This window comes from Pollicipes pollicipes, unplaced genomic scaffold (genome assembly GCF_011947565.3).
Source record: "Pollicipes pollicipes isolate AB1234 unplaced genomic scaffold, Ppol_2.1 Scaffold_2555;HRSCAF=2994_pilon_pilon_pilon, whole genome shotgun sequence".
In the NCBI taxonomy this organism is placed as follows: Eukaryota; Metazoa; Arthropoda; class Thecostraca; order Pollicipedomorpha; family Pollicipedidae; genus Pollicipes; species Pollicipes pollicipes.
This window is the reverse complement of record NW_023596136.1, coordinates 16,334,977-16,362,606: the sequence shown is the minus strand read 5'-3', so window position 1 is coordinate 16,362,606 and position 27,630 is coordinate 16,334,977. Positions and strand designations below refer to the sequence as shown.

Below are 27,630 nucleotides of genomic sequence, written 5' to 3'. Positions count from 1 at the left end.
ATCATGATCACTTCTAACAATCATACCGTGCCAGGGTGTTATATCCCTCAAATTAAAATGACAGCATGACGAAACACAGCACGACCTAGGGAACTAACAGACCATTTCAGAGTGTTGGAATGAACACCATGCAAAACTAGTTATGAAGCTTCAGTATTCGGGTCCCATTCACTCGCCGTAAACTCTAGCCGAACTCTAGTCATTGGAAAACAACTCACTTTACTCCGCAGAAATAAATAATAACCTCTTCTCTGTTGAGATTTCGAACATCGTCTTTGGCACTCCTTCATGGTATCAGTACCGCTGATCACGCCTTATTCAGATCGTCTTCCGATCCAGCACGTAAAACAGCCTATCCTGGCTCTACAAGCACGTCCGGCTCGGTCCACTCGATCTGTAAGGGTCGCGTACCGTGGCATAGTTGATGATGATAGCATAACATAAGCGAATCTGCTTTCTTCCCGGTGTTGCTGTATTTTAGAAGAGACAGCTCGTAAATTATACGTTTCAGCTGGTTTTAATTCACATCTCAACTGCTTGCAAAGCTGGTTTCAATATTTGAAAAGTGTGCTTGATGGCTTTCATGTATCACACAGCTGCATTTAGGTATTAAGGTTAGTCTGAAGCGGATGTACACAAGGAAAGGAACGCGTCGAGTACGTACATCGACGTTGCCAATTGCCACTCTGTTAGGCAATAAGGTTTCAGCGATTCGCCACTTTCAAATCGCTTAGCGCTGGTGTCACATGAGGGCATTAATTCCCAAGACCGTCCACCTCCACTATGTGCGCTTGTGCCGCCGGCACTGCTCCAGCTTATAGTCATAAGTGCAGACCGTGGCCGGTCATGCTGTGGGTGCCAATACATTATTGCATCCTTAGATACCTTATCGCGCGACATCATGTAGCAGTCGTTGAGTAGTCAATCCCGCCGATGGACGGATTTTACATACGCATTCCATATGCGTTCTATTAAGAAAATATATGAAGACTGAACGCAGACGATCGGACAATGAAATCATTGAACGACTGCTAATGTTTTTTTTTCTCATTTAACACCGCTGTATTCGTGATCGCAGACGCAGACGATCAGACAATGAAATCATTGAACGACTGCTAATGTTTTTTTTTTCTCATTTAACACCGCTGTATTCGTGTTCTTCCAGTTGTCAGCTAATTTAACAACAGGATAATCAAAAGTAGATTTCAAGATGCCCGATCACTTGTAAAGTGACGACCAAATTCACAAATTACCTTGCCCGCAAATCCCCATCCATTGACGTCTCTGGTTCATGACATGTTTGGGTAACACTAAAAAAGGTGCAAAGCGTAAAACTTAATACTTATAACTGTTCGACGTACGTGATATAGGCCTGTGCCAAAGGCACCCATTTACTGCCAGTGATTTAGGAACGCAATCTTTCGAGCAATCTTCAAAAGACTCGTGGCTTTGCTCTCCGCTCCTGCCGCGTTTGCAGCTGTGGTGTTTCAGCACCGCCTCGTGTTGCTGATTAGAATCCAGCGTGGTGCGATTACAAATGGCCGCTCCGTCTGAACTCGATCCACTCGGCGCGGCCTCACGTGAGGTGTGTTCCCAATGCGCCATCCGCGTTGGCATTTTCCGCGGGAGCTGTGTCCCGCCCGGACAGCGGCGGTACCGTCCGCACTGACCTGGACGCTGACATTTTCCGCGGGAGCTGTGTCCCGCCCGGACAGCGGCGGTACCGTCCGCACTGACCTGGACGTTGGCTCGTGGTCACGGGCTGCTCCAGAACTGACCTTTCCATCGCGCGCTTGTTGGACACGGCTGTAGGAATAAGCCGTACCTGCCAGCCCTGCAGTCAGTTGGTGGCTCGGAGCCGGTGGTTTGTGCGACAGCAGCGGCCCCATTGGTTGCTCGTCAATCACGAACCTTGCGTGCGGGGACACCGCCGGCACTGCTCCAGCCAACAGCGGCTGGCCTGACATGCAAGTCCACCGCGCCGGCCCGAACGACTTCCGGTGTAGCACAGTCCCACGCGCCAGTCGGGGTCAGCCACAAAATAGGGTAGGTGACTTTTGATAACTGCGGAGAACTGCAACCTTCCACGTGAAATGTAGATTAGATGTTCGCAGAACGTGGCAGGGGAATTAGCGGATCGTTTTGACACCGATTGTGGTGTGTTCATTGTCGAGGAAAGAATGGATGATAGACCACATCAACTGATTACTCCAGTCATGCAGTTTCCGTTCACGTGCAAGACTGAGTAGCTTGAGTTGAGTTGATTTCGTAATTTCTTTGTTAATACCAAACACGCGTCAGTGGTAACCGATCGGTTTTTCAAGGCGGTGCATCGTCTCCCCCATGTGCTGCTTCATTTCCGGGACCACTGCAACCAGACATACGCCTGCGGCGCCCAAAATATCCCAGGATCCCATACAAATGGAACCTCATGGAATCCTGGATCTCTCCATGAGATCCAGGCACACGTCTGATCGCAGCAACACAGCTAGCTTTAACGCCGCGAGCAGCGCCGCGGTGAACAGGTTGCTGGTGGGCACCGTACAGCGGGTGGCTCCCACACGCTGCGATGAGCAGGTTGTTGGTGCGTGCCGTGCGGCGGGTGGCTCACACACGCCGCGGTGAGCATGCTGTGGCGCTGTGTATCGACCGCCATGTCGAGCCGCGCTCCCGTGGCAGGTAGTGTGGCGCTATGTCGAGCCGCGCTTCCGTGGCAGGTAGTGCGGCGCTATGTCGAGCCGCGCTTCCGTGGCAGGTAGTGTGGCGCTATGTCGAGCCGCGCTCCCGTGGCAGGTAGTGTGGCGCTATGTCGAGCCGCGCTCCCGTGGCAGGTAGTGTGGCGCTATGTCGAGCCGCGCTCCCGTGGCAGGTAGTGTGGCGCTATGGGTTGTACCGAATGAAAAGCAAATGAGTGGCTTCCATACGGCACCAGCCTGAAATGACCTCACGCAAAGCAACGTTTACGCGCAGGTAGCATTAGCCCCGCATAGCGATCTTGCTGTCTGCTAGTGCTGTCAATACGCGTCCTCGGTAAGCATTGTGCTATGGTGAGAGGCAGTAATTACGCCGGCAAATCGTAGCGTTCCGTTTAACACCAGACGCCGTAATATCCATTGGTTGAGTGACTATGAGACCACAGTTCCTGTTGTCAGGGTGCAATTTATGTGCGACAGGATGTTAAGGATACAAGACGGCCATAACCCATGGTGCTGACGCATATATGGTATGCCCTTCGGTGGAAAAATGTGACGTATGCTTTATTATTCACATGTGACAAAGGAACAGAGCAAACGAAGCTGGCTGAGCAGGCCTGGCTAGATAGATACCCAAGCGAGCTATACTACCTCGTTGATTAGCTCGATTTCATTGCATTTTCATAGCGGGAGCATGCCGATTTTAGGCCTTAAGTACGCCGAATGACGAGCAGTTCACAACGACCGTTGGCGCTCACCGTTGCCCATGGTGCTGTTAACATTCGTCCGACATTCGTCTCAACGCTGCAGGATGCAGCGTTGAGAATGCTGTATACGCACGCAAAATGTGACCTTTCGGTGCGCATCGGGAACAGGAATGGCGTCCGTCCATGACGGATGGTCCTGCTGATGCACGATTAACACGAGCCCGGGTGGCCAGGTGGCCCTTCGCCCGGGCGAGGGTCAATTTGTATGAGACCCTGCTGAGATCTCAGGAACAAAGAGAGCTAGAGACACTGAATTCACAGGATGTGTTGGCTTGCACGTGAAGTCACTTGAGTCAAATTTTTAGGTTCCTAGGTTCTGGCCTTTGGGTCAAATAAGATCAAACAATGTCAAACTCCGAGTTCTGCTGAAAAGTGCTCCAAGAACCTAAATACCTGTTCTAATGAAAAGGTCACATGCTCATTTAAGGTCAGTGACCTTATTCGACCTTATAAAGGTTATGGTGCTAAAATCATATAAGAATCATGCAAGAGTTTTACATTTGAAGAACCATCAAAGATTACACTAGGCAGTATGGTCTTAAAGACGAAGTGTTGACTTGGGTCATTTTAGGTCAGTGACCTATTCCAATCTTTAAGAAGTCCATGAAAGATTTATTCAATGGTTCCTGTCGTAAACAAATTTGAAATGAGCGCCAAGCCTGCTTCATACAGCAAGCTCAAGAGTGATACAAAAGATTGGCTTTAACCTTGGTCTGACCTTCGTATATGACTCTAGGTCAATTGAGTTTGATCATTCAATCGTTGTGTTGTCTAAGAAAGTATCTCAGAGATGTATGGCTCCGTCTAACCTCCGGTGTTGCATTAGATTGAGCGATTCCCTAGAAATAAACTTCGCTGAGTCCGTGGCCTGGTTTTGAACTGCCGTAGGTCAGCGGCCTTACAAGGTATACCTAAATATTTTAAACCAAGCGTTGCCTAAATGTTTCCACTAGTCCTCTGTCCACGGCTATGCAAAAGTTAGCGCGACTACGCCGCGCCGTTCAGGAACCATCACGGAACACCTTCGGGGGGGGGGGGGGGGGCGCAAATTGACCCCAACCCGAGCGCGTGTTAATATCGCTGTCCTAGAGTTGACGACTTAGGGTGTAAAGCAACATCCTATGAGACAGAATTTTCGCTCCTTTTCCTGTTATTTTCGCTCCTCTTCCTGTTTCCCCTATTTTCTGTGAATGTTTAACTCCCACCTGAAAATATCCAACCACACATACCAAACCCATGTTTTCCTCTCAATTGTTACTTTGATGTCACCGAAGTGCTAGCTCACTTGAAACCACCAATCGTAAACAAGGCTCTACAGAGCTTGGACACCTATGGCTAGATCCTGCCTCACCTACATTTGAACAATGTGCGAATGATTATGTTTGAGTCACCATTCAGCATCCAAACATGAACCTCCGCAACCTACCTGCTTATGGTTTTGAGGTAAATGAAGGCGAATCATAGTGAAATGTTTTATAATATTAGTTAATAGCACCAACGATGGTTCAGCATGATGGAAGGATGATCATAGCAGTAAAAAGAGTAGGAAGATATCTTACCTAGATTTACACAAAAAGGTGAATAACAAGTTGCATACGAGCCGCGCCTTGCGGCTGAGCCCTGGACGTCTGCCTATGCACGCACAGATCAAGGGCACTGTGTACCCATAAGGGCACTGTGTGCCTATAAGCCCGGGCGCCCCAGCGGCTCCAGCCGCTCGCATTCATCAGCCTTGCTCGTTGACAAAATATAGCACACTTCGTTGGTCACACAACGCAACTCCATGTCAATTTTTCAGAGATTTAGCTACTAAATTGCACCACTTACGAAATGTAAGAGTGAAAATCCAAGAAATACCTTCTTAATGAAAACCAAGAGCCAAATATTACCATCTGGCTGCTTCTTTTTATATATTTGTTATTTAAATGAGTTGATAAGAAATTTGGACTGAAAAACCACAAGCCTTTGTATTTATTTTTCTACATTTGCTTTTTCGTCTAATATGAAGCTGAAATAACTGCATTTTTCCTTTCTTTTTATGATTTTTTAATGGTACCATTTATGACCTAAAATCTTAACCGATTTATTTGCAAAATTTACCAGCTACAGCCTCGTAAGTATTTCATAAATATATTGGAATAGTTCACCAGCCGCTCAAACACGTTTCATAAACACCCAGGAGTGAACAATTATAGCGACTGAAGGAGAAAATCTAAAGCGAACAAAGCATGTTTACCAATAACCTTATCGTGTTTAACCGTTATTTCGCCGTTTTTGTCTCAGCATGGTTAAATAATGCTAAATCTAGGCCAGTCCAGTTTCGACTCCAGACCAAGTTAAATTACGCTGCCGTACATAGCTTTGGGACAGAACTGGTGCAGCTAATACAGAAGTGTTTGCTGACGAAATTCTGCTCCTAAAGACTGTTTTCGCATATTTTTGGAGCAGAGTCCATCTTACGTATTTCACATTTTGCTTTTAAAGTTTGGTTGATTGGACTCATAATTATATTTTGCTGGTGAGCTAAACGGCCCATCTGCCACCAAACCGTGCGAAAGAGGCTGAATTAGTCTTTGGAGAAGCAGAAATAAACCTGCCCTCAAGCATACAGTACTTTTCCCATTTGGGACACCTAGCTACTAACCTTACCCACTTCAAAACATAATTCATGACCGGATTTGACCATCTTCCTTGAAATGTCCTAGCAGTTTTGCTCATTAGGCAGAGGATGATACTCCGAGGTATTCAATTAAAACATTTTGTCCCATATTCGCTTTCATGTAACCCAACTTGTTGAAGTGGTCTCTCATGCCTGCCCCAATAAGATTTTGCCCATTGTTGCCATGGTTTGCAGATTGGCAAACGAGTGTACTGCGTATATGCATCTCTTCGAAAACAGGAATACTCTTAAGCTGCATGACAATGATCCCCCAATACGAGATTATTATTTTTTATGTATTGCATGTCAGTGTAAAGATCAAGGCCATGATAAGATAAAACTATTTGTTTACGTTTATGAGATTACTTGCAAGTCAATTAAGATGTGTTTTTTTGTTAGCCCGGGCATCTCTCACTGACCCATGAGTTCCAGCTGTTGTGAATTGAGTTGTCACTCCTGCAAGGTCCTTCTGGGGTGAAATTCTTCACTCCCCCACCCTAGCTCAAAAGTGATTTTAACTCACTGCCTATTATCGACGGCTAATGAAGGCAAACCAATGAGGCTCTGGCAATGCAATCGGGACGCATGTTATGTCGTCCCCGCCTGCAAGGAAATCCTATTTCCAACCACCCATTCCATTGTTGACGACACAACGTTTTTGGCGTTTCCTTAAATGATGCGAAAACATAGGCGATCGATAAAGCTTTCATTTCACAATGCATGACAAAGGCTTTCCCTATGACTTCCCGAAAAGACTACGTCAGTGGACGATGAGCAATGAGGGAAACCAGTTGCCTGTCTCCCCAGCAGAGCAACCGTTCGTCCGTATGACTTTGAGCCCGGACAACGAACCCGGCAACGGGCAACGGACAACAGACCATGACATGGCCACTCGACGGGCGCGGGTTACATCGGAAATCGATCACCGCCTCCGGTGACTGGCGTGCCGCCGGCGCAGCAGTGACCTTAGGACCCACAGACTGGTTGCCGGCATCAGTCCAAGCGGGCGCTCGCGTATGGAGCTATTTCCCCCACAGCCGGCACCCAACGCTGTGCAAATTTCGCGAACATTTTTATAAGTGTAAGGAATTGACCACACAAAAGCTGTACACATGCACCCATGGCGCTCAAGGTGCACGTGGATGAAGGATTCGGAACTTTGAGGATATTTAGTGCCGTTATCCATGCTACTTAACACGTGGAGCGGTCAGGAAGGAAGCTATTAATTTGATGCTTAAAATGAAACCCCCGCGCAATCGTCGAAAAGGTTTTATTGCCTGACCCACTAATGACATTGGTCATGTAATATCCTCACGCTCAAGGGTCCATTACATCCATCCGTATTGTACTTCTAAGCGCTTGTGATAAACCAAACAATCATGTAGGTGTTTGCGTATACAATTTGCAATATTATTCGTCACATGCATTAGTATGTTGACGTTGGTAGCCCCATGTAACATGTGTTACAATTTTTAACATGCTTTGCGCTAGATTTTATACGCACTCGGGTTGTCATAGCTTTCACAGAATAATTTTTGAACAGGCGCTGCGAAGCCCATACAAACTTAACGTGGCTGTAGGCAAGTGAACAGCGAATCTTGCGGTGTGATATGATAATATGTATGTTGCAAGATCACTGATCTATGGCATATTGAAGTCAGACCGTGGTTGTCAGCGAAAACGGTTTTTAGGCGATCGTTCAATCTGATGCAACAACAGAGTATTAGACGAAACCGTACATCCCTGATATAGTTTCGTAGACAACTAAACAACTAAAAGATTACAAGTTTCATGGACCTTGGCCCAGGTATAAAAATCAGACCAAGGTCCGAACCGGCATTAGTTTTTCCTGGATAGTTGGCCTTACGAGATAGTTTATGATGCTTATTTCGAATTTATTGATGACATGGCCGCAACAGATATATTCCATGGACTTCCTCAAGGTCAGAGTAGGTCTCTGAGCTAAAGTCGCCCAGAGCAACATTTGTTTTTGGGATCATATCGCCTAGCGTAATCCCCGACGCTCCTTAAAATCAAAAGATCAAAAGAATCACGCAGGGTTTCAGTCACCATGATCTTCTACAGGTCAAACAATGCTAATAATCTAAAATGAACACCGATAAGACAGTAGTATTGCCATTATACGCCGGAGAAAACCAGGAGCATGGAGATCAAGTTGGCTTGATATTTCGGCAACATGCCTTTATCGAAACAATAGCAGAAGTGCGTGAACTATTTGGGATCTTCTGCTGTTGTTTCCATAAAGGCAAATTAGCGAAATATCCACCCAACTGCATCTCCATTCTCCTGGTTTTTCTCCGAGGAAAAAGGCTAATATTACTGTCTTATCTATGACAATGATTTTCCTCGCTTATGCACTGAACAACTTACGTACAATGAACACCAGCGAAATTTTGCCTGATGATGCGGTCATAATGTCTCGGGGCACTTAATTACCCAATCTGAAGTTTAACCCTGTTCGGGCTTATTTGACCCGAAGCTCATAACCTATGAATCTCAAATTCTGACACATGCGATTTCATGCATAGGTTAACCCACCCTTATGGTTTTTAGCCTCTATCTCTATTGGTTTTTAAGATCTTAGGAGGCGAAATTAACCCTTACCTGAGCATGTGGTATTTAACCGGCCACCCGGGCGCGTGTTGAAATAGCTAAAGACCTTATGAAGTTAACAATTGTTTGGACGCAATCAATGTTTACCATGTAATTCGTGTTTTTCTATCACTCATCTCCACATGTAGTAATGCATGACTTGCTACCTCAATCAATAATGTTTGGCGCGTAGCTGCAAAGATGTAGGAAAAAAAATGACTGATCCTGCTTCCGACCCGGAGGGTCACATGCTGGAAAAGCTAGAGGAACTCCAAACATAAAGACATAAAGACATCTGGTTAACAAAGAGCCAAAGTGGCCCATAGAGGTTGGCCAGCCTCAGGTTCCGTACACAATCTCGAAACTAATCTTGCCACCCGACCTGCATGAGTTTAGCCGAAATGAGATCTTCAAACTGATAGAAGTTGTTCAACCGGGTTTTGAATGTTGCTAAAGAGAAACTTCCTACAACATCGTTTGTCAACCAGTTCAAATGGCTCACTACTCTTTGACTAAATGACATCTGCCTTTTCATAATTTTTTCGTATCTTTGTTAAATCAAGCTGGTTTCCTCTATGTCTCGACTAATTTCCAGTGCTCCATGTAGATCTACCTTGTCTTGTACTTTCATAATCTTGTATACCTCTATCAGGCCTCCTCTAAGTCTACGATATCTCAGTGAATACAAATCCCAGATCCTAATCCCATCCTTATGTTCTGTCACCAATCCCATTTATCATCCTAGTTGCTTTTCCCTGCACACTTTCCAGTCCATCTTTATCTTTTTGGGAATATGAGGACCAAGCCTGTACACAATACTCTAAGTGCGTTCCTACTCAAGAACAGCTACACAATCTTCAAGCCCATGCTGCGCTCACTCAAGGCGAGGTAAAGCTGAGTGACAAGCAGCCATCACCACACGAGAACGAAATCCTGAATAAAGGACGTCCACGAACGCCCACCTCACCGTCAGTTACCTTCTGACAATTCTTCTTCGGGTTTGTGGCGAATGTTGTTTTCTGAAGCTCCCATCGCTCTGCTGTTGTGGTTTTCGCCTTCTACTGCTGCACTGCGGTGCTGTCCTGGCCTCAAACTTTACTTTCCAGCAGATGAAAAATTCATCCGGCATATATGTATATTAAGTCGCTCAGCAACTCGACTGGCGCCGCCGAGACCATAAATCACGACGCTGCAGGCTCATAATTTTCACAAATTCGGCGCGCCGGCTGGGAGCTTATCTGCTAGGTGGGTGGCTAGCCCGTCCCTCCCCATTGAGAATAGCCGACCTCTCCGTGGCTATCTAAGGAGGGTGGAAGTATGTTCAGCCCCCTCCCTGACGCCTGCCTAAAGCAGTATCATCTTTTTCAATCATTGCCCGTTCATTTAACTCCATGCCCACCGCAAGGCGAACTTTTCCACACAAGCACAACTTTCATATGCTACTTTCACGGCACAATTACTACTCTGTTTAAAGGGAGTATGCCACCTTTTTATACTCTAAACTTATTGTTAAGTCAGACGCGCACGATTGGATCAGTAATACCAGTTTTTCTCTTCAAAATCCTTCTAAATAGCTCAGAATTTCTATTTGAAGTAGCTTGTCCTGCGGGACAGATCTCGATAAAACAACGAGACTAAAAATATATCTCACTTTCACAGTGAGGCTTAATCAGTTAAACGCAATTTAACTAAAATAATGGGGATTGCGGTTATACACATATGGAAGCTCATTCAGCGCTTGGGGCCTGGCACCAGGGACACTGTGTCCTAAATTTGAAAAAAAACTTGTCCGGACCTTTTAAATGGATGGATTTCTGGGATCAGAGCTCACGCTAAGCATTGACTGTTGTGTGAACTCCTGGGCAACGGTATAATTTGGTGGCGAAAGTTTAACGTGCCGCAATGCTCGGTACGGTCCGTCCTGCCCTCTGACGTCACCTGGCACATGCGCAGCCGCTGCCACCGACCGCAGGTCATGCCTGTCCAGGGCAGTTGTCTACTGTAGTCTTTTCCAATCAAAAGTAAACGAATAAATATAAGTGGGCTTGTTTCACCATGTCGGATGATTGCCTGAATGACTTGAAACATGGACCATTTCCTTTAAAGGGAGTATCCAACCTTTCTGTATTTTTGACGCATTGTTACCGTACAAACGCGCAATCTGATCAGCAATACCAGTTTTCTCGAAATCCTTCTGAGTGCCTCAGGATTTCTGTTTGAAGTAGCTGCGGGAGAAGCTTGATTTGATTCCATGTTCACCACTGGGAAAGTAAAACATTTCATCGACGTTGCGTTTTCCACGTGTTTGCTCTTTGATATTTGCAGCACACTAATTTATGAAAATGTTTGTGTACGAAATGCTGCGAAAGCTTGAAACACTATGTTTATCAGGCAAAAAGACATGCAAACTTGAAGCTTTTACCCTAGGAATTCAACGCAACGTTATATTTCGGCTTTTACTTTTCTGCTTTGGCGTTTCTCACGTAAACTCTTCCGAGGCGCACTGGGGCTTTAGGAATGGGAGCATCACATATTCCAGTGACGCACTCGTTCATACTTCAACCAATGCACTTTTTAGAAACACGCCCCTGCCGCCCGCTGGGCCAGTCACGGACGTTCTCTTATTTGCACCAGCGGATATGCCATGGCGGTTGTCACGGTGGCGGCGGTCGTGGTTGCGGGGAAGAGGTGTAGTGCTATCACCGAGTGTTGACAGCGTAACTCCGACTTGATAATATCTGAGATTGAAATCCCATGATGTCTTAACGTTGCCGTTGTGTCACTTGGCAATGCTATTGTTAGATGCAACTAAGCCTGACGTTTCACCAGCGTACGTTTTTTTTACGTATGCCCCAAAGGTGGGACACGCTCTTCAAGAAGCCTTTCATTTTGACGCGGCCGATGCGTGTCAAGTTGTATGAACAGTGTCAGTAAAAGGTCGATGCCTATTGCAGTTAATGGTTTGGTTAATCCCAACCTTGGCATTGTACGACGTTTTGGGGCATAGAACGTGTTCGCGGATTGAATCATTATTCGGACCATTGTCCCCATGAGGTGTGTTAGCGTGCACGTAACGTTTCAGCCAGTTAACTCTCCGGCCGTCGTCAAGTGTTATGGAATTCTGAGAAGGCCTCGACGGATGGATGGATGATGTCTGACTTTCAGCCACCTTCGCGTCATAGTCCGGGCGCTCTCCTTGCAGCTGTTGGGATTCGAGTCGAGGTCTTCTGATTGGGTGTTCAATGAACCGGGAAGTGACAGTCCGTAAAGTTTTCAAAACAAATAGAAAGATTATTAAATTTCTCGCCATTGTTATGTCGTTGTAAACAGGGGACAATGGCTGATGACACTCGACAATCCTGACGGCAGGCGGCTCACATGACGTTGTCACTGTTTTTAGTGTTCAATGCGCTATTTTGTGCTCGGGTATGTGAAACATCGATAGCCCATCAAGCATCGCAAGCAGAATTGAATAGAAAATTCAGAAAAAATTTGGATGCGATACACCAGCACATATACAGCCCTGCCAAACTTGGTAAAACTTGATGACCGACATGGTCATTGATTACATATTTGCGTTTCGCGAACTGCCGCTCACTCAAGGGCGACGCAACTTCAAGCCCAAGTGCACGTTATGGTACGGTAAGCATACCTTTTCTGCAAGGTGAGCGATAGCTTTATCCTGATGAACTGCGTGCCCAGCGAATAAGGGGGTGTCATATGCCAAAGCTTATCTTGTGGCCCTCCGTCCCGGAAGCAGGGTCAGTCACGGCTGGCCCCGCTTATGCCCCGCTGGCAAGCATGCACGCGATGATGGGCTGTGTATGGTGACAACCATGTGAGCACTGACGCTGAAAGGTGAGCGACTGGCACGCATGAGAAAGGGCAGCAATTTAAAAACAGAGTACGAAGGAGAGACAAGCTGGGCAGGAGCCTCAGGCTTGAAACAGCCCGAGACAATGACTCGAAGAAAGAGCATTGGGTATTCCGGCCGCCATAAAACCCGACAATTTACGGGCACTGGGCAAGACGCACACGATAGAAGGTGTCGCAGTGAAATGTTGCGAGAGGACCATGTAGCGACAGATTGCATGAACAGTTTTGCTGCTGACAGGCAGTTGCGCCAGCTATGCGAAAAACAGCGATTGTCTTCGCGAGCAGTTAAAATCTTCCAGCTACTATGACACCCACGATACAAAATAACACTTTGCATTCAAATCTGAATTAAAGCACGGTTGTGTTGCATTTTGGAGTGCAGAATGACTTATTGTCATGCGACACATTCTTGCCAATGTGATTTTTGCATGGCATTTCTCCGTATGCATGCACAAACGCTCATTCGATTTCAAGACAGAAAAGAAGTCCTTTTCACAATGCACCCAGGTCGTACGTGTTCTCTTTAACCCAGGCTGTGCGCGTTCTGGCGAACAAAGCTTTGACAGCCTTGGCCCTCCTGGCCATTACGTACCGGCGCTGATAGTTTGAACTGGCACTCCCATGGGCTTTCAAAGCATTACTGGAGAACGTCATCGCGGAACCTGGCGTGCTGGCACCGCTGTGTCCCAGCGGGGCCACGGCGAAATCAATACTTCCGACTGTCAGCAGGTAGGCGGACAGGCGGACGGCCGGCCGGGCGGACGCGGCCGGCCGGACATGGACAGACGGACGGAAGGTCGAGCGGCCGGACCGACACGGATAGACGAATGAACGGACTGCCGGCCAGACGGACAAAGACGGGCGAACGGACGACGGACGGACGGGCACGGACGTGCGGATGGACGAATGGCCGGCTGGACGTACACGGACGGGCGAACGAACGACCGACGGACGTACAGACACGGACGGGCGGATGGACAGATGGCCGGCTGGACGTACACGGACGGGCGGATGGACGACCGATGGACGGACAGACACGGACGGGCGGATGGACGGACGACCTGTCGAACGGACACGGACGGGCGAACGGACGAGGGACGAACGGACGGCCGGCGGAATACGGACGAGTTGACATAATGTTTGGTCCTGTATAGCAAACAAGCATGTAATGGTACGTGGAAAGATGGTCATCAACCTAGAAAGTTAATTATCCACAACGCCAATCGCGTCACCCCACCTCCCTGCACAACATCCCGGGAGATAAGGCATCACATATGATTCGATTCGATCCGATATCCGATGTGGGCCTCTCCACAGGAAACGTAAAAAAATTGCGATGGTTTTAGTTTTACATCAGATGTGATCCTTACATACCTTTCATTGAAGTATATGTGACTTACGTCGTGTTTGTTCTAGCCATGGTACGTTTTTGCTCTAGTGTTGCTATTTACTTTAGACCTTACGCTATAGTTAGCAATGAAGGCTGAGTCGTTTCTGGCACGCATTTTATGACACTTCTCCGATATAACCGCTTGAGGCCATTGATATGGTAATGCCTAAGTGCTGAATTCTGAAAGGCAGCGATGCTGAACGAAATGCATTTATGTGTTCATAATTCAAGATGCAGATCTGAACAACCTTCCATGTAGGTCTGAAGTGAATGCCGTCCTCCCGATTTATGCAAATAAAGTCTGCCTGATTCAAGCGACGTCCAGCAACTTCAGTCGCTGAACGACCACTCCAACTTGTGACGGCGTAGCGCGGCTACTCCACGTGCAGTTATGTTTGGAGGCACTGGACTCTCCCCAGCAGGGATGACACCTTTTGAAATGGGTGGGGGGTCGGGTCAACAAGGTTGGCCTAAGCTACCACCGAAACATGACTCCTACCCGAATTTCGGTCACCGTATTTTGGGTCCCGGTGTCAAAAAAGTGGGATGATTCCAAAATAATTTGGCCGCGTCAAAATCACTTCCTATTTCAAGACGATGTGGCTTTACAAAGGTATTGAAAAGGCTATAATGGGGTTTGCTGACAGAAAATGATTAGCTAAACGATCTGACATGATCACCGAAAATAGGTCTCGTTTATAATTTATCGATGCCGGTTCAAGACGCGCAAGGGGCGTGACCCGGTACATCTGGACGACAGTCATTGGCAGTTGTTCCGTGTCCACTGCCAGTTTGAACCCATGTATACACCAGGTGCTAAACTTGCGCGACCTTATCGACAGCTACGCCCATAACTAAAGGCTGGTGACCGGACGCGTCACCGGAGTGTTCATAACGGAAGGCTGGTAACCGGACGGGTCATCAGAGTGTTCATAACGGAAGGCTGGTGACCGGACACGTCACCGGAGTGTTCATAACGGAAGGCTGGTGGCCGGACGGGTCATCAGAGTGTCGGTAAGTGGAGGCGGTAACAGGACGGGTCACCAGTGTTGATAACTGAAAGCTGGTGGCCGGGTGGGTCACCGGTGCCGATAACTGAAGGCTGGTGACCGGATGGGTCACTAGAGTTTCGTCTTGGAAAATGACGCAACCCGCGCTTAAACACTGGTTAGAAGCTAATATTATTCGGAAAGATTAGGAGAATGGACCTCATTGGGACCGAACAGAATGAACATCATTACAATAGGACTGCAAGCGAAAGGCCCTATTCAGACCAAGCTGGCCTGACTGATAGAAAGGGGAACGAGTCGCGCTTTGCTAAGGGAGCGCAAAGGCTTATATCGTTCGAACAAGATAACTCTGGACACGTCAACAGTCGCAAAGATCAAGTCACAAATGAGATCACTAGTAACAGCGGAAAAATATATCAACCGCACATTGAAGGTAAAAAAAGCTTACACAGTCAAAATTTCAAGTGTGAAGAAGCCCTACACCCAGAAGATAGAAAAGCTCAACAATGGCAACATAATTACCAACCCCATGCCACAACCAATGAAGGTGATCGCAAATCTGAGTGATAAACAGTTATAACCACGTGAGGAAGACATATTAAGTAAAAGACTCAACTTCGCGACCTCAAACGCGCGAATAAACCACCTGGTCGTTCTAGCCCCTAGCAGAGACTGCAAAACAAATCGAGAGAGAACAGGGAGTCATTGTCGTACCTGGATAATTTTTTCACCTTTGCTACCAAGAACAACCATCTCTGTCATCGGTGATAGCTAATATTTCCATGGGACATTTCGGAGACATTGCGATGGAAAGTCTACCACTGAAACCCTCAGTATGCCTGCGCTACGTCAACGACACCTTTATCTACTGGCCAACACAAGGAAAATGCGAAGAAATCCCTCGACCACATCAACCTGCGACCATCTATCCATTTCACTATGGAACGTGAAAACAACAGCCTACCGTCCCTAGATGGACAATTCGAGGGAATCACCAGCAGGTTCGGGACATCGGTGTAACGGAACGCAACAGCAACGGGTCGCTACCTGAGCTTCCAGTCACAGCACAATTCTACTACCAGTTAGGCCAACTAAAATGTCGTAGAAGACATAAATATAAACACATAAAATAAAACTACATAAATGACATCAAATTCTAGCTGAAAGATTGTTCCTTCCGGGTAGCTCAGCTGGTACAGGACTAATCTCGCAATTATGAGGCACTGATATGAATACCAGCAACTTCATGAAGGGAATCGGACATGTAATGCACATATGGCTCGAAGCCAAAACATCATCCAGCCATATTCAGGACCCCACATTACCCGACGACGGCCGGAGAGGAAACTGGCCGAAACGTCGTGTACATACTGACACACCAGGCGAGGATGATAGCCCAACATTTTTTTCCATCCGTGATACTTATAACTCACCTCAATCCTTCCATGAAACCGCAGGCCTGATCTCTGAAAGACCGAGGGTGATTTGTGTATGCTCTGTTACTCAGTCGTTCTGTTCTGTTCCGCGCTCAGTGCCCCAGTCTGTTCTCCAGCGTAGTCTTATTGAAAGTCCCTTCTTTTCTGTGAGGACGGGTATACGGATTCCCGAGTGAAGAATATCTCTTGTGCTGCACGTCCTCAACTTAAAGAGAATGTTCCGCATTTGAAGATATTAAAGCAAACATCAGATACCATGAACTAAGCTTACTTATTTATATTGGTAACTATTTGTGAGTATGGTGGTGAGTAACTATTTATTGGTATGATTGTGAGTGAAAATGGTTGCTCTAAATACGACACAATTTCTCCGTTTGCTAAGTATGTTCTTCAATACGTCATTAGTTGATTGCGTCATCGTATCATGCACATCATTGATTAAGAGCTAAATGAACGCCGTTATATTTGGAAATTCTGCTCACGAACGTCAGATATCAACGACAAACTGTCAATTATATTTTTGTATTGGCCTTGAGCGCCTAATTGCCAATGGAATGACAGGATTTCAATGACGTCATTATGGCGTGATGGATGCTTGGGTGACCTTAAAATGATTTACCCGAAATAGTTATCACATAATTGCGTGCACCTCGGAAACTAGAGCGGCCTAGGTCTAAAGAAGGCAGAGCTGTGAATTGCACCGAATGATATTCAGGATGACTTTATTAACTTAAAACCCCATACAAATGTGGGTCACTCCCTCTAACAAAACAGCACGCTGGTGAAAAATCGTATCAATTTGAAACAAACAAACTGGTCGGGTAAAACTCCAGGTTATAAATGGCAGGGTGTACAAACAGGTGAACGCCGTCGTACCACCACAGGGTTTGTACGTCTTTGCAGGACTGGCTGCATTGAAGGGTCTGGTTCGAATTTCGTGCTAGTTCGATGACTAGTTTGACGAAACATAATAGCGCTTTGCACTCTAGCATTATTAGAGGGGACCAGACGGTGATCTTATTTGATATGCGAGAATGCGCGAGAATATCAGAGTGGGGGAGGACTGGAATGAATGGCAGTAATACGCATAACGCTACCATAGGCTTATCAAAAAGCCAGTATGTTTTCTTCCGAAAGTATTTTGTTTCCTCATCAAGTACTTAGTTGCCATTCCACCTTTGAGGTAGTTTATGTCTTGGTCCTATGGGACAAAATGTGTGGCAGCAGAGTAGGGAGTAGTTACATAATGACAGTACCCACTTCCCCAGCCAAATTTACAGTTTTTCAGACGGGGTAACAAACGATGAACTTTACACACATTCATACCAGTTTTCGCGTGTCATATTTAACACCGAATGATGTTCCTGTCTATTGGGCAGGAGCATTGTACAATTTTGAACTAGAGCTAGCGCGAAAAGGGCTATTAGATGCCTACAGGATGCTGCGTGGTTAAAGGAGAAACTTATAGTACTGTGCTCAAGCCACTGTGTGCCAACAGTTCAGAGACGTTGTCTGCGCTTCCTTAGCCCAGGATTCGCTCTTTGCCCACGTGCCTTAGGGCTTGGTGGGCAGAGGAACGAGTGACGCCCGGCTGCCCAGTGTGTTAGTGTGTCGCGGACGTTCCGTGTGCAGCTCTGCTCGGGGCTCCCTCCATTAGCGGGTCTCCACCGTCGTCGCCCTCCCTGCCCTCCCCTCGTGACGGGCACACCGCGCCGCTTCCACCGCTCGCCTGGACAAAGGCGACGAGCCGGCCCCGGAAACACCGGCTGGAGCCACGGAGTACTTGTCCAGCCCATCCCCTCAACTGGGGCCTATTGATTTCACCTGGGCGACCCAGCGCTGCGGCGGCGTCCGCTTCGCAGCCCAACAGGCGCCGGCACTCTGCGGCCGATGCCGCTCGGTCCGCGAACGTGGCAAGTGCACACGCGCCAGCAGGCGGTACCGCTGTTCGGTTCACATGTGTGGGAGGTGGACAAGCGGCAGCAGACGACATTTCTGTTTAGTCCACGGGCGTATTGCGTCCTCATTCGGCGGCACGCGATGCTACCGCTCGGTTTACAGGAGTTCCACGTCCACGGACAGCAGTAGACTGTGCTTCTGTTAAGCCCACGCTCGTGACACGTCCACATGTAGAAGCAAACGACGCTACTGCTCAGTCTACAGACATAACACGTCCTTTCTCAGCCTCAGGCGACGTTAAGCTAATTAGTCCACACGCCCTCGTCTTCATTAGATTACTAGCGCTGTATACACGGGCGTTGTATAGGTGCCGGCACACAGGGAGGAAATGCCGCCGAAGTGCGACCTATCGCATGTAGAGAGCAAGGTGTCACTGCAAATCACATACAGACAAATCCTATGACGTACACCGTGTTTGTCCTTCGTTAGCAAATGTGATGCACGAAGTGAATGAGCTGTCGTGAAAGCCCAGCGGTCGCTGCGAAATATTCCAGCAGGTCTGCTGACAGCTGCCGGAGTCGAGCGTCTATTTCCTGCCAATGTGTATGTCATGCTTTAAGGTACCGCCGTCAATGCCTCGCCCTTCCAATCAGCGGCGAAACTATTAAAGTCTTAATGCAAAGGGTGCACGGTGGAAAAAAAGGCAGGTGGCATGGTTCACGGACCCCGATGCGCAGCTGAATACGTGACACGACACTTCGTTATGTGGCTAATATTTGAGATCCGACAATATTCCTGACTTACGGGAAGCTCCAGAGCAACAATGCATGTTATATTTAGTACTCAGCAATTGTCATTACTTACGTTAAGTCCCAGGACGGCCAGAACTTAGTTCGAAATGCGTTACCACCAACAATTCCCTTATTGTTCGCTGATAGCAACAGTTGAGCCGGATTCCGTGGCGCTGATGGTGTCATAATTAGAAAAATGGCTTGATAACTGTCAAAGAGATCTAGAGGCAATTGCTGCGATTCGCCGTGGTGGTTGCATACCCGAAGCAAACCAAACCGGGCTGAAGTGTAGACATTAGTCCGCGGTGAGTCGCGTTGCTTCAGGGAATTGTATTTGTCATCCACGGTCACTGGGTGAGCTGAGGCATTCTGTGTTTTGCTACAGAAGAACGTAATCACTTCGTTCTTGTTTGCGATTCAGATATTCTCTTGTTATCGGATCCTGGTAGTTCAATGAATTGTTTGCGATTCAGATATTCACCAGTTATCATCGGAACCTGGTGGTTCAACTAGAGACCTGAAGAAGAGGAGTCAAATGAAAGACATTAGCATCCATTCAGGCGGTCTTGGCGGAGCATTCTCGTCAGGGAAGTATGATTAAGTTTTTGTCAGACCCCAGTCCACAGTGACGTCTAACCATTCAGTGGCCGAGGCCGGCGCGCCGCCACTAAATCTACGCGCATCGCTTCAGCAGCCACGCATACATGAGTATGTGACATAGACGCGAAAAGCATTGTGCGAGTTGGTGCTGTCGGTACGTTACGTCTTAAAAGCATTGCCTTTTCTTTCCTCGTTCTAGGCTTATTGTTTGTTGCCATGTCATTTACTGCTGCCGTCCGTTCACTGCAGCTGCTGCGGGCCGCTGTGGCAGCTGCGTCGCGGTCGCTGGCCTCTGACTGAGGCCGTGCGGTTGTTGCAGGTCGCCGGTGCCGTCCTACGGAGCCATTCCTTTGCCCGGGAGGCGAGGTGTGCATTTCTATAGCGTATCTGTGTGACGGCGCGCCTGATTGTCCCGACAACTATGACGAGGACAACCGACTGTGCACCGCCGGTGAGTAGTCTCTCTCTCTCTCTCTCTCTCTCTATCTCTCTCTCTCTCTCTCTCTCTCTCTCTCTCTCTCTCTCTCTCTTCTCTCTCCTCTCTCTCTTCTCTCTCTTCTTCTCTCTCTCTCTCTCTCTCTCTTCTCTCTCTCTCTCTCTCTCTCTCTCTCTCTCTCTTCTCCTCTCTCTCTCTCTCTCTCTCTCTCTCTCTCTCTTCTCTCTCTCTCTCTCTCTCTCTCTCTCTCTTCTCTCTCTCTCGCTCCTCTCTCTATCCTCTCTCTCTCTCTCTCTCTCTCTCTTCCTCTCTCTCTCTCTCTCTCTCTCTCTCTCTCTCTTTCTCTCTCTCTCTCTCTTCTCTCTCTCTCTCTCTCTCTCTTCTCTCTCTTCTCTCTCTCTCTCTTCTCTCCCTCTCTCTCGCTCTCTCTCCTCTCTCTCTCTCTCTCTCTCTCTCTCTCTCTCTCTCTCTCTCTCTCTCTCTCTCTCGCTCTCTCTCTCTCTCTCTCTCTCTCTCTCTCTCTCTCTCTCTCTCTCTCTCTCTCTCTCTCTCTCTCTCTCTCTCTCTCTCTCTCTCTCTCTCTCTCTCTCTCTCCTCTCTCTCTCTCTCTCTCTCTCTCTCTCTCTCTCTCTCTCTCTCTCTCTCTCTCTCTCTCTCTCTCTCTTCTCTCTCTCTCTCTCTCTCTCTCTCTCTCTCTCTCTCTCTCTCTCTCTCTCTCATTTACAATGTTACGACGTCCTTTTATGTGACAAACTCCATTTTCTTTGGTTGGTGATGCCCGTGTTGTTTCATACGACAGCCATGGCCAGTTGCAGTCCAGGATTCCCTTCAGAGGGGGGGGGGGGAGGAGCACGCAGCACTGCAGCTACCCTGGAGTTTGGTTCCCCAAAAATCGTCATGCTCCGACCATTAAATTTTGAGATTCTAGGCATGTTATTTTTTACATCTATCTAGCCTATCCTTTTGTGTCCAGCCCTAGAAGACCGAGCGTGTCACGTATGTACATACATGAAGAGCGCTCATTTTCTCCGGATCATGGTAGATCCTGTCATTTTGAGGGCTAAGTATTCCGGAAACTATGTGGCAAGATGGACTAAATGTGGCTGCTAATTACTATCAAAATCAAGCACGACATTTAATTCCAACGTTATTGATGGCTAGCCGGTTTCCAGCGGGTAGCCGTCTAGTCGATGTGATCAGCTAATAACTGATGGCAAACTAATGCAGAGCTTTTGCTTTGTCTGTTGTGGAAGTGTATGCAATATACCACCATTCAAAATTTGTTACGAACAAAATGCACAAGCGTGCTAAGTGTCATAAATGCAATAACCGACGAAATTACAAATAGGACGTCGACGGCGCGTAAAATTATATTCAGTGCATATACGAATGCTGCTCTCAGGCTAAGGTGCCAAGGAAAATCGTCATCTTGTACAACTCGGATTTATGTACATGAAGTAATTTAGCCAGGCCTGTACACGTGAGCAGGCGAAGCGCCCTGGTGCTCACAAGTACATGTAGGGCTCTCGGCAACAGAGCAAGATCCTTCTGAACTAATCGAAGAGCTTACAGCCAATGTGGAGGGCCCCAGAGCCATGAAGAGCGCCCCGGCCGATTAATATTTTGACCCCCGTCAATGGCTTAGGCCAATTAGGCGGCGTAGGCTCCGATAAAATGGGAATTTAAACATTGTTTGCGGCGGCAACTGAGCGATCAAGCGACCGAGGATGCCGCGGCAAGCCAACAAAGAGCCTCTCGTCAAAAGCGTAGGGTTCTCCGACCAGATGAGAAGGACCCAAGACCAATGTGATGGGCCAAAACCAATATGGATCGAGAGTACTCCGGCAGATTAACATATAAGGCCCCAGGCAGAACGCAGTGCCATTTAAGCAAACGGGAACAGCCCAAAACCATTGTACATGAATTAATGGCCTTGAGTGATTGAGATTGCCTTGGCAGATGGACGTATAGGACCCCCGGAAACAGCTAAGGCTCCCCTGAGCAAATATAAAGTGCCCAAGACTATTATTCTGGGCCTCCTGTGCGATCAAGAGTGCTCGAACAGGTTAACAGAGCGGGCTCCTATGAGAGTGAAGGGTCCTCTGCAATTAAGATCAAGAGGAAATACTCCTAGAGATCAATGCAGGGGGCCCCTGAGCATCTAAGGCCTTAATACGCTGGCTTATGGCCCCCAGCAACAGCGCCGGGCCGTTCGAGTAAATGGAAAGAACCCGATACCAATGTTAAGGACCTCTGAGGAACCGACAGCACCTTGGAAGGTTAACATATCAGGCCCCGGCGAAAGCTTATAGAGTGTTTCGAGCGGGTGGGAAGAATCCCTGCAGGGCTTAATCGATCAAGAGTGTCCCGGCATTTTAGCAGATAATGCCGTAACAGCACATCCGCAAAATTTCCCATAGCTTGGACACAAAAGTACTCGTGAAATTGGCACCTTCATTTCACTTTCAAGACATTTGAAACACTCACATTTGAGCATATCAGGCACATGCTGAAAGTCACAGTTATTTGAAACAGCTCTAGGTTTCTGGTATCAACTTTTCCAAACTGACAAAGCATGGCAATTGGCGAAGATGTCAATGGGGTGTACCACCTAGCCTGGATCTTGCCTCACAGAAGCAGCGCTCTCTTGCTTCATTTGTGGCACTGCCTGTCAGACGGGTGTACTTTAAAATTGGAAATTTTACTTACCTTCGAAAACTTTGTCTTCGTATACCGTGTTTATCCTGAAGAGTTGCCTGCATTAATCCCGATATGAAATTTTGCTCAGGTGCTTTCCCAGCAACTTATTGTTAAATCCGTCTTATTTTCAGTGCCTTTTTCAAACATAAAATGCAAGAATTTCACAATGATGCTGTCCCAAACTGAAGCCCAATGTTGACATTCTATCAGGCGTGCATTGCGGCGAAGTGAACATCTTCACATAACGAAAGAACAGATGTTCAGCATTATACATATTCAGCTGCATACCCCGTTCACAGCCACACACACACCACACGTATTGTTAGGCATACATCTATGCAAAATTGATTTGCCTGATCTGAGAATACTTGAACTGGCCTCCAACGGCAAAACCGTATTTTTTCTCCGCCGAACAAGCAGACCGACATGCTAAGCCTTCGTAACGCTTTTAAGATTTTGATCCCTGCCATTTAACTCGCACTCCTCGTGTTCACATACCAATGCGCCTCGATATGAAGTAGACAACTAACCTCTGGCGAAGTACACCCTCACAATGCTATATTCAAATTTACCAATACTTAACTGCTCTGCACTAGCCCTCTGGGAAGCACATACCGGCACACAAACCCAGGGTATATTCGCAGCGATTTGGACAGCAAAGAATCCATGCCGTCGACGTAAATCATGACGTCATATTTCTAAGATTTTGCGCCGTTTGGTCTCCGCAGCGACCCGGACGACGAAAATTCAACCCGACGTCACGTGGAATCTTTGCCGGACACGCGAATTTTTTTTCGCCGACCCGATCGGAAGTAGATAGAGATGGCGTAACATATTAAAACATAGAGAAGTTAATTGGTGTGTCCAGGGCAGACTACGAGCGATAAAAAGATGTGTTAGGCGTGACAAGGAGCATAACTTGCAGTTTCCATTATAAGGAGTACTCATAATACCCGCAAACGAAAACATGGTGTTTTGCATGCTTTTTTGCGTGTTTTTTTTGTCGCGACAGCTACGGAGATGTAAACAGGAAACGAGTTGCGCTGCGGATACGTCCGGCAAACTTCTACGTGATGTCACATATAATATAACATTCTTGGTACGCTGCGAATACAGCCTAGATGACTGACAACGTTCAGTGCCGTAATGGTGCAGTTAAAGATAAACCACGCCACTCTGACTAGAACAAAGATATGCGCAAAGATGATAAGGACGCCATTAGTTTTTAATTACCATAACGACGATACACCCTATTTTTTCATTGAAATTATAGTTTCAGCCTTTTTATTAACCTGACTGCTTGTTTGACTCTGGCAATAAGCCAAGCTGAAGTGATAACTCAGTCTGGCGGTTACATGACCTGATATAGGGGCGCTATGATGTGTTTACGTCTTCAGCAAGCGGCCACTTTTTATGCTCGGGACAAAGCACAATAAGAAAGGCGAGCGTACCGAAAACTGAACTAAAAGAACCCTTAATTAGATTAGGGGACCGTGGAATGTGCCTACAAAGTGTCAACAAACTCTCCTCGCACCGCAGTGCTGAGAGTTCTAGGACGGTGACACATATTTTCCTCTTTCAGTGCTGTTATGTGTGCAATTTCAACGCAATCAACATTTCGTGAAAGCATATGTTAGAACTTTAAAAGGTTGAAGCGTTTCATTTAATTTTCAGAATGGGCACGCGCTCATACGAGTCTCCCAAGCTCGTGGGCGAGTAGACACTTTTTGACCCCTGGACAAGAGTGCCTCAGCGTGCTAGCACATATGGTCCCGACAGCAGGGTCGGACCATCAGGAGAAAATGCAAATAGATCAAGGGCAACGTGGAAGGCTCCTTAGCAATCGGATTGACCCGCAGCTTCTGGCCAGAGTAATGAGCCTTAAATCACCCCAATCACTACCATCTCAATTAGCGGTTAATTATGTTTGTACGCTCGTGGGTACGCCTTGCTTGCGACTGTTCTTTGACGCCTTGGGATACAAAGACGCCCAATATTTATTTCAATTCGGGTGAATACGCTACTTCTGTTCAGCTGGGTATGGACCTATTCAGGGCATGGATTCTCCAAAGGCAACCCATGAGACTCTTCGGGGCATGGATTCGTGCCATTGTCCCTCCCTGGATCTGCTGCTGGCTCTGACTTTATGGATATGACACTCATGATTCATGCTACAAATTACTACCTATGCTGTGGCACTGAGTGCTGCGGTCGCCAATCGTGTTTTGTCATTGCATTGGAAGCTGAACACCACGAATCACGATTAGGCGACAGATACACTTGCCACTGTTAAGGGAAACATGGGTCAACGTGCACCCTCTACTTGAGAAGGCTCCACCGCATATTGCCGTCAGATCCCACGTTAGACGTTATCGTAAGAAAAGCTTGCCAGACACTTGCGGACTGGCCTAACATGTCAAGAAGGCGTAACACACATAGAGAAAACTATGTTACACAGAGTGATCAATATGTTAAGATTGATGTACATTGGTACCTAGTGTACCAATGGTTAAGATATATTGTGTTTTTCTTCAGTCCAATATTCTCTGCTCACATGCAATGAGGGGGCTCAGTGGAGCATCGGAAGGGGGAGGACGTCAAATCGGCACTGGGGAGTCTCAGGCTCACACGAAAGTATATGAAGTGACGCTCATATTCTAAATCATAACACAGTGGTAGTGTGCCGCTCAATCGGGCTTCCGCGTGACCAACACGCGGGAGGCCACGCGTCCAGCACAAGGGAGGCTGCGAAACGAAAACGAAAACAAAACGCGCTTTGTTAGGAAGCTTGTATGGCTGGTAATACCATAACAATGAGCATCATCAGTATCAACTGGCCCTTCTATTTTCCTGCGCTAACAAGTGCCTTACCCCTTCCGCCCCTTATGCGATGTACATTACTCGCGGCACACGGTGAATGTTCAGGGCAAAGGTCTTTCAAGAAAGCAGTCCGAACTCTCGATCACCAAACGCAAGCTTGGTCCGCGGTTACGCCGTCCTCGGGTGGAAACGCTCACGCCCAGCCGGTGTTCCTGTGATCCACTGTGTAGATACATTTCTGAATAGATTACAGCGGTCCAGTAACGACGGCTGCTTCCTTATGGAAATGAATAGCAGATGGGGTATTTGAGAGATGCGTGACGCGATGTGCTACCGGAAACAATCGACCTATGAACGGTCCCGTGACGTCACTGGTACTCAGGGCAGCAGAAGTGCAATCTTACCAGCTGGACTTCATTGCCAACTTCACTCTGAATTGATAGAAATATTTCAGAAGGGTATCGTACCTGTGCAGCTAGCATACTGATGCAGGCCAATGTAGCTTTATTAAATCAAAATAGCAGTGGTTGCCACCCCGGCTCCGACAAAAGGGTCCCGGCCGAGCTGTACCGGTGATGTGTGGAACCGGGCCACATGCTTTTACTGCCACTCTTATTTAACCACCCTGTGGCGAGGTTTGGACATAAAGGCGGGTGCGGTTCCGCTTTAGCACCGCTTGGCCGTCGGCACAGTGATGGATGAATGCCCCAGGCAGTTGTTGCAGCAAGATCAAATGGCCGTAGAGCAACACGTGCCTGGGTCGTGAAAAAACTGCCGCTCAAAAAAGATGATATTATTGCGTGTTTCGTCACTGCAAATTTCCACAATGCTTTAATGAAATCCTTAGCATAAATTTGGATGATGGCGTATCCTATTTTAAAGTCAAAGTCTTAAGCATAAAGATCTGTTCCAATTTTTCAAAGATCACTTTCAGGCTTTTTGTATGCTGTGTGACCGGAGATAACTTGTGTGGCCTAATCATGAATAATCAGACTGCGTCTCCACACTTTCAGCACAGATTTTAAGATACCTACTCGCATTTCCATATCTTCAGAGCGGAGTGGTAAACGAAATAACAAATACAGTTTTCCGTTTGCTGAGGCCAGCATATTCGTCCTATCGGCGCTGAAACGAATTCCAGCAGGCTAACGTGAATAAACGGTTGAAAGTGGCTGGGGGAGAGCCACGCGCCTCAGCATCGGTTTGCTCTGCCCCTGTAACAAATGCGAATCAAAAGCCTACTCACTGGTACATGTCTCAGTCTTCCTAAAACGAAGCCAGGTGTAAAAAAGCCGGCTGGCGATCTACCTAAATGGGTAGACAAGGTCTGCTAGAAAAGCAGCTGAGCTAGTTTTGAGCCAACCTTGCGTAAACTAAATGAACGACTAGGTGGTCTCCGCAGGCCGGCCTAGCAGTCGTGGTGTGCCCACATAAACTCCAACCGACTCTTTCCTGAGGGCGAACGTATTGAAAATGAAGCAGTCGTCCAGTTTAAAAGCATTTACAGTTCAGAAGGCCTCTCACACCTAGGCTAAAGGTGACATCAAAAAGATTCGGGCAACACAACGTCAGTAACATTAATAAGGACAAAAGATAACATTGCGTGCGCCTGAGAATGACATCAAATCATTATGAAACGAAATCCTGCTTAGGCTCGAAGACGCGCATGTTCCCACCCCGCCCCACCTTTACAGAAGTCGCATGCGTGACAAGCTGCACTCTTCGCACTACGACCTCTTTACAATGGGTGCGGAAGCAGCGCGTCGCCTGCAGTCTACAGCTATGTCACGCCCAGTGACGCATGGTGGCAACTCTTGTCACAGTCTCTTGTCGCCTTGTGTCACCTTTCAACTCTTGTCACCAATCGATGAGACCGGTGCAGCTCGTGAAACCAGGGTTGATGTCGGTCAACGGATTGGCCGTTGCTCCTCACCTTGTTC

General features: G+C 47.4%; 1 protein-coding gene across 1 annotated transcript in view; it reads left to right on the top strand.

Moving 5' to 3' along the window:
* LOC119105845 (prohormone-4) overlaps positions 1-27,630 on the top strand; it is a 42,447-nt gene that overhangs the window by 3,403 nt on the left and 11,414 nt on the right. Inside the window, exon 2 of the mRNA XM_037229402.1 lies at positions 20,054-20,185. Within this exon, the coding sequence (XP_037085297.1) occupies positions 20,054-20,185 (132 nt within the window). The remainder of the gene's footprint in view (positions 1-20,053; positions 20,186-27,630) is intronic.